The 16,310-nt window shown below is 27.6% G+C and overlaps 1 protein-coding gene across 2 annotated transcripts in view; it reads left to right on the forward strand.

Annotated features, from left to right (window-relative positions):
* The window catches only part of LOC107457349 (Methionyl-tRNA synthetase, mitochondrial), a 23,747-nt gene that overhangs the window by 3,506 nt on the left and 3,931 nt on the right, over window positions 1-16,310 (forward strand). For both annotated transcript variants that reach the window (XM_021145548.3, XM_021145547.3), the window contains exons 3-12: window positions 1,970-2,085; window positions 3,862-3,933; window positions 5,490-5,576; window positions 5,682-5,807; window positions 7,920-8,025; window positions 8,984-9,114; window positions 9,333-9,442; window positions 10,886-10,985; window positions 12,320-12,431; window positions 14,212-14,403. In XM_021145548.3, coding sequence (XP_021001207.2) covers window positions 1,970-2,085; window positions 3,862-3,933; window positions 5,490-5,576; window positions 5,682-5,807; window positions 7,920-8,025; window positions 8,984-9,114; window positions 9,333-9,442; window positions 10,886-10,985; window positions 12,320-12,431; window positions 14,212-14,403 — 1,152 coding nt within the window. The remainder of the gene's footprint in view (window positions 1-1,969; window positions 2,086-3,861; window positions 3,934-5,489; window positions 5,577-5,681; window positions 5,808-7,919; window positions 8,026-8,983; window positions 9,115-9,332; window positions 9,443-10,885; window positions 10,986-12,319; window positions 12,432-14,211; window positions 14,404-16,310) is intronic.

Consider the following 16,310-nt stretch of genomic DNA (forward strand, 5'->3'; position numbering starts at 1 on the left):
ATTTATTTCATTTTTAATTTAAAATTTGAAAATTATTTAATTACAAAATTAAAATTTCAAAAGTGAAACTCTTTAAGAAGTTCTTAATTTTCTGGGTTTTACTAATTTTTCGGACAAAAAAGAAAGTTAAGAATACATTTAACAGTAGTAATGAGTTCTTATTTTAAATAAAATAGCATGTAAATTACAAGTATAACTATAACTAAAATATGCTATTATTAATTATTTAGATTTATAAAAGCCATATTGCCTTGTTATTGGCATCAAGATATTTAAATTATTACAAAAAATAAATCAAGTTGTTAAAATTTTTTTAAATATACAAAGATTAAAAAAGCAATTTTGTTAATATTTATTTCATTTTTTAATTAAAATTTGAAAATTACTTTAATTACAAAATGGCAATCAATAGAGAAATTTTTAAAAAGTAAGAATTCGGCCACTGAATATTCGGCTATTCGGTCCCATCACTATTCGTTACATCACTACTTAAAACAAATTTAACAAAATAATATCACAGCATAAATAAAGTGAAAGGTTTGTCATGTTTTGAGTCTTATCCCTTCTATTTGGCTATATTTGTGTAAAATAGCACTGTTTGTTATTTTTTTATGTAGCATCATAGCAAGCTTGCACAGTCTTCTGAATTAATTTGTTTGCTTCAGTAAAAGGTAGATTGAAAGGACATGTTATATTGGAAACACTGCAAGTGTTATAATCTTGGATGGTGCGTTTTTTCAAACTTAGGCTAAAAATTAGTTTGAAGTAATAACCCGGAAGTCTAACAAAATATTTTTACCTCTAGCGCTATCTTTGCTTAGCTTTATACAGTTAGCCATCCATTGTTTAAGCACTCTTTAAAACTATTGATGAATGACTAAATGGCAAATTATTATTGTCAATTGTGATTTATAATTGTGGAGCATAAGTTGGTTTTGGAACAATAATCATAATGCTGACTTAACTCAACTCTAGAATCTCATTTTGTATTATTACTTAAATTAACTATGTTTTTAAGGTCTTTGTATGACAACTTAGTTTTACCTTCAGTTGTGTTTCAAATTTCTGTCAAATCAATAATATGAGAAATTTGAGCATATCTAGTTCCTTGATCATCTGTTTTGATTTGCGTTTTTTTAATGACTCCTCTGTTGATTAAATAGAATTTAACATCTATTCAATATAGAAGTTTAAGTATTTGTTAATTTCTGTATGTAGTGCTCTGTTTCCTTTTTTTTCAACTCTTAGTCATATTTTACATTTCAACCAAATTTTCTTTTTTTTTTATCAGATTCTATTCTAACACGTTCTATTTCTTAAACATTTGTTTTGAATCAATTAGTTACTCAACATTAAGAGTCCTCTGTTAACAGTAATTACATTCAGTAAATAGTATTGTACTTAAACATTGTTTTATGGAGTAGAATGTTCTTTATAACCTAGAAGTTATATTTTATTCAATTCGAGCAATTTAGAGTTTTTTATCGGCACTTTTTGTACTTCAGACAGAATACTCAAAATTTGGGGTCACATACAAAATGATGTATAGGACAAAATAAACAAATTATTCTAAGAATATTGATGACACATATTCAAGTAGACAGTCATACTATATCAGAATATGTATGCGTTAGTCTCTGTAACATTTTAATATTCTTGTAAATTGCTTTGGAAGTTCTGAAATGTGTGTAGAGGGTATGGGACAGTAATAACATTTTAACTATATTTCATTTAATTAAAACTGTATTTCAAATACAAAATTTATCCAGTGCATATTTTTTTTCCTTTTAATCCTTGTGAGTATTTCAAGCTAAACGTGTATAATAAAAACAATAAATATTACAATAAACGTGTATAATAAAAACAATAAATATTTCAATGAGAAGTATTGCTTAAGGATGCAAAAGTTAAAAAGGGAGAGAATAACTTATTTACTTTTTTAAAATCAATATTTGTTATATTTTTGCAGCTCCACATATTGGACATATGCAATCGTGTTTATACGCTGATGCACTCGCAAGATGTCGCCGGTTACTGGGAGATGATGTCTTATTTTCCACAGGTACTGATGAGCATGGATTAAAGGTAAATAATTCTTATTCTTCTGTTGGTCTAAATACTTCTTTTTATTTTTATCAGTGTTTCTACGCATAACTATGATTTTACTCATATCTGTTGTGGCATTTTATCCTTTTGTTTAAAAATTTATGTGTGTTGCATTGAGCCCCCTTATTCATTTTTGTTTTTATTTTCTTATTTATTTCATTCATGCTTTTCATAACTTTTCCAATTATTACTATTAGCTTTCCTTTTTAATTTTAAGTAACTATCCTTATTATTTTAAACTGATCATGCACATTTTTTATTAACTTTTCAAGTATGATTTTTTTTTAACTGTTCTTTACCCAGTTCTTTTTAATAATTCCTATTCTATTTGTATGTTAGTACTTCATTAATTGTTCAGCATTCTGCCAAGGAAAACTGAATAATTACTATTTTTTATCATAATTTGTCAATCATAAAATTTCTTAACTGCTTAATTTATTGTATAATTTTTCTATAGTAAATATACTTTCTGGAATTATTTCTGAAAATAAACCAAATGTTTTTTTTCTTCCATTGTTTAATAATACTCTTTTATTGTTTAATAATACAGTTTTTAATTAAATTTTATCTTATTCTCCCGTATCTAATATCAGATCAGATTTACTACTGCAAGTATCCATAGCAACAATTTTACCTTGGCCCCAGTTGAGCTCAAAATTTACTCAATATGGGTCCTCTATGAGCATGCACCAATGAACCAATATAACAAGTCTAGATTTTTAATATTGGACCTATATCAGGCCAATATCGGGTGAATCTTACAACTCTATATTGGACCGATGTTGCTTTTAAAGTGGCTGTAAAATATCAAGTGAATCAGACGATTCTCTATAGGTCCAATATTGGAAATTAACGGCCATTTAAATCTATATTGAGCCCAAGACATTTTGCTGCTAAAGATGTACGCCAGATGCAATATGTTGATTGGATAACTATTTCATTCCAAATTTTTAATTTATAACATTAAAAAATCATCAGAGTTCCTGTAAGATTTGATTTTTTGAATAACTTGGAAAATTTATTTTTGATTTATTGTAAAGTATGATTGAACAACATATATCATTCAGTATTTTCTGTACTTGAATTAATGTTACCAAAATAGTTTGTGAAATATCTAATAAGTTTCATATGCAACTCTACCATCAATACAGCTGGTAATAAGTTTTTTTTTTTTCACTTATAAACGGTTTTTGAATTTTTAATAAAATGTGAGGTGACCAGTCCTCAAAACTTGAGAATTGCCCTGGAAATTCAATAGTTGTTCTCCTTTGAATTTTAATAGATTACTTTTAAAATTTTTGAGGTTAAAAAATGTCTTTAAATTTTATTACTTCCTTGAATTTCTTTGAAAACTTCTTGTTTTTTTTTCTAGCAATAAATATCAAAAATAAAAGAATCTTAAATGTGCTTGTTTTTTAATCAAACATAGAATACCAAAACTGCTGAGTAATGAAATCAAGTCCAATAAAGATGGTTCAGCACCTGAAATTAACTATCAATTTTAAAAATCTATATATCTTAGAGTTGTAGATATAAAATAATATTTTTCATAAATATATGGGTGTCCTCAAATTGTAAAATTTTTTAGGATGCTCCACTGATTTGTTCTTAAATCATGGTTTAGTAATCTGGTTCCCTTAAAGTGTGCATTCTAAGTTATTCACGGGTCAGCTTTTGGAAACATATAGTAACAATAATGATGTTTTTATGTGTAATATATTAAACGCATATATCTTTCACTTTTTTTTTATGTAGGTACAACAAGCAGCTGAAACTCTTAAAGTACCTGTTTCAGAACATTGCATGCAAATGTCTTCCAAGTTTGTGGTGATTATTTTTTGTGTTCTCTTCAGAAATTATTATATTTTTGGAAAATAGTCCTGGTGTAAAATATTCATTGCTCCACCTCATTAAACCCAACCCCTCACTAATAACCTCTCTGATAATTTTCATTGTTCGGAATTTTTTTCAAAATTTTTTTCTTCTGTACTAAAAAAAATTAGCGAACAAAACTATAGTTGAAGAAAATAGCAAACTTTTGTTTATATTGTTAATGCATACCTGCCAACTTTTACGCATAAAATACTTTAAACAAAATTACTTTTTGCTAAAATTTAATAATTTGTTTATTTACTTGTCAAATGCCAGTTACATTAGCCGTTAGGCCATTAAACTTCTTGCTTGCCAATAGTGTTGAAATATACAAGAAAAATCTGCCAGTGCTTCACACTCATTCAAATGTTCTGCCGTCATTGGCCGTCCACTATCACATATAACAGGGCTGTCCAACTGGCGGCCCGCCAACACATATTGTGCGGCCCACCAACTTCTTATTCAGGCTGATCGGCCTCTGTTTTCCCTTTAAAATGTAAGCATATTGTTTTATAAACCTTCTGTTCCATTGTTTTATAATTAATAATTCAACTATTAATTGTTATTGTATAAGAGGTTATCGCTCANCGGTATGATCTGACGCAATTCTTTCAATTTGAGACGTCTATTCGCGCGAATTGCTTCCTCTGTTCTCTGAAGAAGGGCATCACAGATCACAGATGGCCGACCTGTTCTTTGTTCGTCATGAATATCGGTCCTACCTTCAGAGAAATGACGACACCACTTCGCTACATTTTGTCTATTCATAAAGTTCCCATAAACAGAAACAATTTCTTTGTGAATATCCGCTGGTCTCTGACCTTTTGCATGAAGAAAACGTATGACGGAGCGCACTTCGCATTTGGCGGGATTCTGAATCGCCGCAGCCATTTTAAACACGACCTACTCCAACCAGAATCAACGTTGAAATGCCGAACGACCGCGAGGAGANCATTTTGTCTATTCATAACGTTCCCATAAACAGAAACAATTTCTTTGTGAATATCCGCTGGTCTCTGACCTTTTGCATGAAGAAAACGTATGACGGAGCGCACTTCGCATTTGGCGGGATTCTGAATCGCCGCAGCCATTTTAAACACGACCTACTCCAACCAGAATGAACGTTGAAATGCCGAACCACCGCGAGGAGAAAGCTAACGGTTCAAGGTTAAAACCTGCGTTGCCAACTTGCTCGACAAAACTTTTCTTTTCCTCTGGCGTACGGTGTATCTTTACTTTTCGAAACACCCTCGTATTTAGAAAGCATAGTTAGCAGCATTCTTTTTACTGATGTTATAATTATAAAATAGTATACAATATGCAAACTAAAAGTTTACCATTAAACAGCTTCTCATTTTATTTTATTTAAATATACAGTAATATATATTCCACTTTGTTTAAAATTGAATTGCTACTCATATTGGTGAAAAGGAAAAAAATNAAAGCTATTTGATTATGAATTATTTATGTTGTATACATATTTGTTTTAAGAAGAAATATTCTTTCTGCAGGAAGTATTTAAAGCTGGTGATGTATCATATACTCAATTTATTCGAACCACTGATGATAAACATAAATGTATGGTTCAAAAATTCTGGGTAAGTTTAAAATATTTCTTGCGATCAATCAATTATTTGGCTTTTATTCTAAGATCTTTTCTCAAATTTTATATGAAATCTTAGTTTTGTTTATTTATTTTGCAGAAAATGCTGGATGCCAAGGGTTGCATCAGAAAAGATAAATATGAGGGTTGGTACAGTGTAATTGATGAAGCTTTCATTCCATCATCTCAAGTTAAAGAAATCAAAGAAGGGTCAGAATTCAAAATGGTATTCCTTGTTAGCTTAAAGTACATTTAAAACTGTTTTCTTGTTCTATAAGTACTGTTTGAAGGTTCTTTTGTCAAAAGCCATATTAATTTGACAATAAAAAGTATTTATGATTTTTCTATTAAAAAAATAATTCTGTTTGACTCATAGAAATGTGCAGAAATTAATTTTTTTTTTTAAATATACTGATTTTAATTTCTGTTTAAAAATCTGGCCAAATTAGTAATATTTGTCAATTTAAAAATTCAGCCGATTCTTTTCAGCAAAATAATAAGTGTAGTTTAAAATTAGAATTTTATTTCAAGTTAAAAAGTCAAACTGTGGCTTTACAAGAACTCAAACTGAAGTAAGTTCTCAAACTGTGGCTTTATTTTTCTTGATGATGGCTCATTCATAAAACACATATATGTGTAATACTTGTGTATATGTGTAATGCTTGCATTTTGCTTTTTATTTCATCTGCAGTCCCCTGCTAAACATTTATTAGTGTTTGTTTACGACATATATGTCATTCATATTAATTGCATTTGCATCCACTTTTATTTTGATTTAGTGTATAAGCTTATTATATTTAAAGATTAAGGATATTATTAGTATAACTTACATATTCATTATTCTTTTAAACTTTTCAGCTTTAAAAAATGAATACTTAATATTTAATCTGTCTATTTTTACCTACAAATTTCGTTTATTGCATTCTTTATGCATTTTTTTGTTGCTAATGCATTTCGTCCAAAAGCTTTGTAAAAATCAAAAGCAAATTTAGCATTCATTATTCTTTTAAACATTTCAGGTTTTAAAAAACTGCTTTATTTATAATAAAGCTTTTTAGTAAACAAATTTTGTTTGCTTATAATTGATTTTTTTTAATTTTTTTTTTTAAAGATTTAGTATGTTTTTATCAGTGTAAAGATCATGTTGTATAATACAATCACTTATGTTTTTATTGCAAAATCTTCACAATTACTGTAGGTGATAATTTTCCTTATTATTACTAAAAAAAATATTCTTAATCAAGTTTTAAATTGAGTAAAAAAAAAACTTTCGACTTAAATGGTCCCTGTTTAGATTATTCCTATCTGTATTTATGTTATAATTTCTTCTCTTAACTGTCCATTGTTTATTGCAATAGAACTGTTATACATTTACAACTGAATATACATTTATTTCACACATTTTTTTACCTAATTTGAAATATTTTAAAAATATCTGAAAAAAAGCTATGATATTTTTATTACTGTATTGAAAGTCAGAAGCATAAGTAAAAATCTATTATTTTAGCCTTAGTCTCATTTTTTTCTGTGTTTTAGTACTTGTTTTTTAAAATGGATAGTTTGTGGTTTCAATTTTTTTATTTGTTTATGTTTGTTATTTATACACCATTTTATGTTTTACTATGTCTATAATTAAAGATTAAAGAAATTGTGTGAAAATGAATCAGTATATATTTTGAAAATGTCTGAAAATATTTGCAAACAGTGAAAATAGCTTCTTCAATTTTCTTCTGTTTTTTTTTTTCTTAATGATAAGCGCACTATTTTCAATAATGATAATGTAGTTCCCATTTCACATTAAAAAAAAGTTTTTTAATAAAATATTAACGATAACAAAATATAAATATTCATTTATGTATTGTGTGTAAAATTCCTGAAACTTTATTATTAATTCATCAATCTTATTAATAATTAATCATTCTTATTATTAAGTAATCAAAAATTACAAATAGAATAAAAAATTCTTTATAAGTATCTAGTAATGTGCATTGTTTTTTAATTTTTAAAAATATTATATAAAAATTGAAATTATAAAGCTTTTAAACATGAGAAACATTGATTTTTCAGAATACTTTTTAAAATTTTAGAATTCATATTCCAATTATAGCATCCATTATTAAATTTCAGACTATATATTTCATTATATGTTTGTTAGTACTGAATTGTATTAACATAATGGAAAATAATGTCATAATGTTAAATAATTAATTTACTAACTTTACATTTGTTTTTCCTTCTTGTGGCTAATATTGATTATTATTAATGTTTTAAATATGCCTCTTTTTATAATTAAATTATATCATTAATCATAATTATATTGTAATCCATTTAAATCCAGGTATCAAGTGAAACAGGATCACCAGTAGAGAAAATGTCAGAAGAAAATTATGTATTTTGCCTTTCTAAATATCAAAATGACATTTTATATTGGCTTTCCAAAGATGGTATGTATTTTATGCTTAATCAAATACAAGTGTACTGTAATCACCGCCCTCTATACATAATTTTAGAATCCTTTTAAAAATATATATGGGTATTAAGGGTGGAGAAAGCAAAACATTATAAAACTCTTTCAAATCACTTGTAAGAAAGGCAGGAAAACCCCTAAAACCAGTTTGAATACCTAATGAAATTAGGAAATCTTACTCGCGGTCCCTTTCAACTTCTAGTATTTCTGTATGTTAAACAGGCTTTGATGTTTTCAGTTGAGCTTTTCCTTAGTTATGATTTGTTGGATTGTAACTTTTTGACAGGTATTTAAAACGGTATATTAAGGGCAGCCATTATAGAACACATTTAAAATGTAATTATAGAGTGTTCAGTGTTTGTTATTTTATAAATTACACTGGAGAACAAAGTTTTTGTTGCATTTATACAAATACTTGGTCTTTCATAATTCGCATGTGGAGATTTCAAATCTGAAATTAGTTTTGCTCTTTAATCTAATGATTTTGTATGACAATGTTTTTCAAAATATACAAGTTTGATAATTTTATATCTAACAGGAAGTTGCAATAAACGTCTGGGGTAATTTGGGCACATCATTGTGATTAAAAATGCATAAAAACCCACACCCGATAACGTGTGTATTTTAGGGTTCTTCCCTATTATGACATGTTTAGAAGCACATGAACAGAAACAGTTATTAATAAGGAAGCACCCCTAGGAGCATCCAGTGGCATTAAGCTTATATATATCTACATAACAGGACTAAAAATGTTGTTTAAAAAACTGTAGCTTTCAAAGAAAACCGATTGCAGATTTAAAATAAGCGATACAAAAGCATCTGAGATCTATTAAAAAATCTCATACTGCAAACTACAAAAAGAAATTTGATCTCCTGTGTTATTTTCCTTCTTTATAAATTTTTACCCGAAATAATTGCTTGCTTTTTATTTTCAGTGATAAAGCCTTCTATATTTCAAGATGATGTAAAAAGATTTGTTGCAGAAGGCCTGATTGATTTGTCTGTCTCCAGACCTTGCTCTCGTCTGTTTTGGGGCATACCAGTTCCTGATGATGAAACACAAATCGTAATTTAATATTCTTTTATTCAAATTACGTTTGGTTTTTATTTTAGATTATTATAGAACATTTAATAAAATTGTACATGGCATCACTAACTCTATTGATCTCTATTTTTTACTCATAAATATACTCAGATATGCAATGATTCTAAATAAATCATTATTCTTGTTATATTAGTTATTACTGTTTCCAAATTATTTATTTATTAATTATTTTAATTTAGATTTATGTTTGGCTTGATGCGTTAGTTAATTATTTAACTGTGAGTTCAAATGATTCCACTAGTTCATTCTGGCCACCTGATTGCCATGTTATTGGAAAAGATATACTAAAGTAAGAATCAACTAATTAGTTTCCTTTGTAATTTAAGTTTTCTTTTGTGTTTCTTTATATATAAGTTTTTATTATATTTCCAATTAAATATTTATTTGTTTCAGTCTTTTAAAAAAAATTCCTATTCTTGCTAAAATATCAAATAAAACAAGTATAGAAAATCTTTTCTGACATGCATCAAAAATTTATTTATTAAATTTTTCTACATTAACTTTAGCTAGTAATAAATTTTACCTTTTAAGCAAAGCTAATAATAAACATTTTTACAGTTAAATGTATCTGTCACTGAACTAGTGAAGCATGCTTTGAATTGTAAAAATAAATTTGTGAATTGCTAAATCTTTTGTGTAAGCAAATGATTGAGTGCATTGAAGTTTTAATAAATGTTTTATTAATTTGTTACTGTAACTTTTTAATTGAAATGAAAATTGTTGCTTTTATTTAAATTGGAAACCTAATCGAAGTTTTATGATACCTAAGTTTGTGAAAGGGAGTCATTGAATATTATTTTACATTTAGTTTTAATCTATTCTGTCGTTAGTTTATTTTTTGTTTGAGAAATATTTAAAATATCATTAAAATATATTTTCAAGTAGAGAATTATGAACTAAAGTGAAAGCTATGAGCTCGATTGTTCTAATTGTTTAAATTTCAAAAATTTTAATAACTTACATGCTCAATTGCTTAAAGGTACACTTTATTAACTAATGCTCTTTTTAAAAAAGGGAAAAGTTTATTTAAGCTATTTTTTGGGGAGAAACAGCGTTTTAGATGTTGAATCGTCACACTAGAAAGAAGTGTGTTCAACTCCAACATACTAAATTTTAGGGAGAATAATTTTGGATGGTAATCCCGTGGAATGAGGATCCAGTCATTGTATATATATTTATAAATTTACTTTATGTGTATGTGTGATACTCGTCCATTATTTGTGATCATATCAATCAAATACTACATTTATATTTTGTAAAAAAAACATACTCAAAGTCTTCAAATGGTTGGGTTTATTTATTTCTGATTTTTTAAAAAAATAATTTGTAGTTAGTTCAGTCATTTCATGGTCATTTTCAAATTCAATTTCTGAGGTTTTTAATTTTAAAAAAAAATTTTAATAGATTGTTGCTACTGTTTACCTTTTATTCTTTAAAAAAAAATTTTTTTTTAAAGTATATGGGACTTGCCCCAGACATAGCTTCAATTTTAGCTCTTTAAATTTGTCCCTTTATGCAAGGTTTTAAAACCTCAAATGCCACTGCCTGGTTGTCGTCAAAAAGTTTGGCCCAGTATTTGTTAACATTTTTTATCTGGTATCCTATTTACCATAATCTCTAAATAATTTAGCTTTTAAAACATTTTATTTCATGTTTTATTTAAATATTTGAACTTTAATTTATTCTCGATTCATATATCTTTCTATATTAATTAATTCTTATTGACATTTAGATTTCATGCAATATATTGGCCTGCTTTTCTTATTGCTGCTGGTTTTGAACCTCCGAAGCACATTTTTTGTCATTCTCATTGGACTGTAGATCATGAAAAGGTTAATAATTTTTGATCATTTGTCTAAATCATAAATTGATTAAGCATAAAATAACTATTCAAACAGAGAAATATATGCATGAAAATGTAATATTTAAATATTTTATGATTTCCTCATTTTTTATGGTGCAAGATTCAATTTGCAGTATGGTTGAAGATTTATCTATAACAAAGGCTTCCAAACTCTTATCAATCACCAGGCACTGCACAAGATAATTTTTTTATGTAAGATATGAAATGCATTTTTATCTGCGGTTAATTAATAAAAAATCATATTTACCTGTCCATTTATATTAGAAGGTTTTTATAGCAATTTTGTTAAAGTGGCTTATACTTAAGAATGTTTGCAATTAAAATGAAATAATCTATTAAATATTGTTATTTAAGAGTTACATTTTTATGTGAACATGGAAAAAAGTAATGTGATTAACATAAACTAAATCAGGTGAACTGGCTATGTGTCATTAATATTTCCAGTAAATCTCATTCAAAACTAATTCAGGCTATTTCATAAGCTAACTCCAGAGAATTAGAAGTTTGTTACTAAGTAAATTTTAATTCTTTTTTTTAAATTTTTTTTAATGCATGTTGTTTAGTTTAACCAAAGAAGATTTCTTCCCATATATATTAGAAAAAAAATTGGTATGACTAGTGATAAACATAACACTAAAATTTTTACATATTGTATTAAACTACATTTTCAGCTAAATTAAGAGAAACCTAATATCCATAAAATATGAAGATGACCTTAGATTAAAATATTTTTTTAAATAGCGATGATTTCATTTAAAATCATTGCATATTAAAAAATCATTAAAATTGTTTGTTTTAAGAATTTTTTTTTAAGGATAAAGGCAAAGATGGTATGATAATATTATTGACAGGTAATATAAGCGAAGTTATTAGCAGAGCGGAATTATTTTCCAACAAAAAATTATTAATAAAGTTAATATTTAAAAATGTGCCGACCAGCCTGTATAGGAGTCAGGGGACGGGCCTCGTGTCAGAAAGGTTCTGGGTTTCAATCCCAGGCAATGCACAGATGTTCTTTCCTTCTCTGTACTATCTGTCCATTATCCTACTGTGGGAGCAATGTTGGCCCACCTAATATGATGCCCCTGAAAGAGTGGCCAACAAATATGCCCTTCAGATGCCTGCATGACGAAAGGACATTCTCCAGGTGGGCATTGGAAAAAAAATGTTTAAAAATGATTTCTTCTCCTTATTGTAACTTTCCATCTAAAAGCCCTAATGCCTCCTGGAAGTCTTTAGCACCCACAAGGCAGTTGGGCTTAATTTCAGAGAATGTGGTATAAGAATTCTATTATTTTGCAGATGTCTAAAAGTAAAGGAAATGTTATTGATCCTTTAACGCTGATGAAAAAATATAGTCCTGATGGATTTCGGTATTTCATGCTAAGAGCATCAGTTCCTCACTCTGACACAAGTAATAAACTGCTTTATTTGAAATTTTATTTATTCTATATTTTTTTTTATTCTATACAGGATAAGAGATTCTTTAGAAACAAACTATTAAATATTTAAAAAAAGAATAGTGCCTATAATTAAACTTGAGTTAGGTGTTAAAAAAGACTGAATGTAAAGGCAGGTATTAAATGTATTAAAAGGAGAACAGTAAAAGTAATTATTGCTCATATTTTGTATGAAAAGGACAACAATAAAAGTAACTATCGTTCATATATTTTGTATGCAAAAGACTACAGTAAAAGTAATTATTACTCATAATTTGAATAAATGGCACTTGTTACTTAAAGTTTTTTTTCTTCTTTTTTTTTTTTTTTTTTNTTTTTTTTTTTTTTTTTTTTTTTTTTTTTTTTTTTTTTCTTTTCACAAACAGCAGTTATCTTCATACTCACAATTCCATTCTAATAAAATTTCTATAATCTTCTTATAAAAATTAACTTTATTCATGTTTTTTTGTATGTTTTCTGTCCAGTTCAAAATAAAATAAATATTTTCAGATTTTGTTCCAAGAAATATTTTCAGTGTGATTTTTGTTTTCAAAATCATTTTAGACTTTTAATATGGATTTTTTTGTGTATTTATTGTAAAATAATTAGAAAAACAGTTTTTTTTTTTTTTTTATTAAATTTATTGTTGGAATGTGGATACAGCTGCTTGTAAAACAATTATGTAAGAATTCTTGCTAATTGTTTAATTATATGCTATTTGTAATTTTTTCTGTACTGCATTCTAACTGCTTTTTTTAAATGATAATTATTTATTTCTATTGAAATAAATTTCTAAAATTAAAAACAATAGTTTGTTTGAGAATTCCAGAATTCTTGGTCTTCTAAAGTCTGCACAAATGCTATTTTTAGTTGATAAATATTGTCGACGGTCAGGTAAATATGAACTCGCTCAATAAACAGAAAATAAGCGGACTGTAAATTCACAATATTTATTTATTATTATTTGGAAGAGAGCTTTTTTGTAGCTCGTTACAGCTCTCCTTCCACACACACTCTTGTTCTCTCTGTGTTACAAGTTATACTAGGTGGCGCTACAAATCCGTGCGGATACAAATATTAAATAATGCTAGTTTATTTCTAAGTGTCCTTTAAGCATTTTTAGTTTTTCTTTTCTTAAAATACTGTGGTTTATGCAGTTTGATAAGTATTTGCTTAAATTCCCATAGAGAAAAGAAAATATGTAATTCTATCTGTGTTATAGATTAATTAAAAAATATTAAATGGATTGCAATTTAATCACCAAAAAAACTAAACTGTTTCCCAATTGAGAATTTTGCTGCTATTCATTTTAGAATATTATTTGATGCTAAATAATTATAATAATCAGTTGCCTGCAGAAGTTTATTGCTGATGCCCAGAGCATATTATTCAATTAAATGCCCCTGAAATGAGTAATTTGTAGAGGTAGCCAAAAAAAAAAATTTAAGCCAGATACTTATTAANAAAAAAAAAAAAAAAAAAAAAAAAAACTAGTTGATCAAAAAAAAATTTTAAGCCAGATACTTATTAAACTTTGTGTTTTAAAGTGGTGAAAAATTATCAGCCATCTCAAACAATGCTCAAATATCAGTAGCATTATAAATTAATAAGTTCCCTGTAAATTTAATTTTAAAAAGTAGTTTAAAATTATTAATCATTTCATTATGCAGATCAGATCAAGTGTAATTGAAAATACTGTGATAAGGCTTTCTACTATATTTTTCTGTATTCATTAGATTTTGAATGTTATTCTAGATTATAGTGAGGTGAAGCTACACAGAATGGTAAACGCGGAGCTAGCTGATAATTTAGGGAATTTGCTCAGCCGATGTTGTGCCACTGCCATTAATCCTGATCAACAATTTACACACTTTTATCATGACACTCTTAAGAGTTTGTCAGAACCAGATGTGCATGCCCTTATTAAAAAAGCTTCTGAACTACCAGGTTTGTGCAAAACGTTTGTTTATCATTTCTAATTATTTTTTATGAATCTTAGAACTTTTGAATAATTAATACCATTGTTTTATTTGCCTTTCCACGTATGTTAAGCAATTTTACTTTTATTATTTATTTTCTATTGTATATCGTAGGATATTTTGTGTGCAATTTATTTTGAACAAAGTAGTTAAAATTATTTTGCTTTATCATAGCTGCCATCTCTACTGGATTTTGCCTGTTTCTCCTGGTTTACTGGATTAATAAAAATTCTCCTGATTTTTGTACATTTTCAGGAAATTTCTTAAAATTGAGTGTGTTTCTTAAAAAAATCTCTATTGAAATAGCATTTTTGCACAGATTTAGTGCCTGCTTAAATATTTAAATAAGTATTACTGATAGATAGTGAAGTGGGCCTTGTTTACAGAGAAAGTTAAAATTATCAGTTTAAAACCTTTTTTGTTCTAAAATGTTCAGTTTGTTTTATTCAGAACTCCCATTTTAAATTATTTTAAAAGTCTTTTAACTATCTCTGATAAATTGTGAGTAATACAGAGCATTTCAAGTTCATTTAAAGTCAATCATAACTAGGGTTGCAAGTTTGTCGCGGCGCGAATTTCCGCGACCGTTTCCGCAAAATTTCAAGTTATTTTCAAAAATTCGCGAATTTTTTAAAATTGCGCGATTTGAAGGAAAGTTATTCAATTCGCGCGATTTAAATGATAATTATTCACAATTTGAAATTATTTTTTTCTGTTTTATCTTATCAATAAAAATATATTTATAGTTATTTTTCTGAAGTTAAAAAAATTATTATATTTTTTCAAAGCATTCACAAAAGTATCTAGCAAAATGACAGTAGAATTGGGTTAGGCTCTATACAAGCTCCTCGCTTTTGTATTGAAATTGAATACCATGAATAAACTGAAAGATAAGATTTTCTACATTCTAATTCTTCATAAATCTATCAATTCTTATCTCCCCCTCCATGGACCAGAGGGACAGTCCTCTCACTGTGAGCCCCCATCTTATAGCACTCACCATGTAAAGGGGGGGGGCAACAACAAGACATTTGTTGTTAACAAATTATTTAGGGGATTGAATTTCATTGCTGGAATTAGTAGGACTGAAAAGTTGATTGAAGACTGATGGTCACAAAAAGGGTGCTCTTCTTATCTTTTTGTTGACTGATTGACACCAATGCCTCCCTTTCCTAACAGTCAAGTAGAATATAAAAGATAAAGGAAAACAAAAGAAGAAAAAAAATTGACTCTTTCACAGGAAATTCCTAGTAGCAGGGATGAGATTTTTCCGCTTTTTAGCAGATATCCGCTTTTTTCACTTTTATCTCTTAAATTTCAGTTGTTTTATCAAAAATTCAGATTTTCTAAAAATTTCATTTTTTTTTTTAATAAGTATTCCGCTTTTTCAGAAAATTCACCGATTTTCAAAGAGAAGCAGAAAATTCAAGCTACATAGCTACCAATCCTTTCTCATTTTTACTTATTTTACGTATTTTCTCCCACTTTACACGCAGCAGATAACATTTTCCTAATTTTTTAACCGCCCTCCAGATAGATCCGATTTTCGTAGTTCAAACGACACTGCTTCTGACAAGCCTTTTAGAGGTCCCAAACCTCGAATCTGCTAATTTCTCGATTCTTATTCACACGAACATAGCTTTTCATATTTGCGTGTTGCGATTCTTATTCACGCGATTTGAATATTGTACGTTGCGTTTCTTATTTAGGAGATTTAAAAATCCGATATTGTGATTCGTAGTTACGTCTTTTTAAAAACCTATGTAGCGATTCGTATTCACGCAAGTTTAAAATTCAATGTGTTGATTTGCTCATGCGGTTTATAATATCAAACATTGATTTTCGTATTTATACGTGATTTTAAAATAAGGCATT

Source organism: Parasteatoda tepidariorum, chromosome 7 (genome assembly GCF_043381705.1).
Source record: "Parasteatoda tepidariorum isolate YZ-2023 chromosome 7, CAS_Ptep_4.0, whole genome shotgun sequence".
Classification (NCBI taxonomy): domain Eukaryota; kingdom Metazoa; phylum Arthropoda; class Arachnida; order Araneae; family Theridiidae; genus Parasteatoda; species Parasteatoda tepidariorum.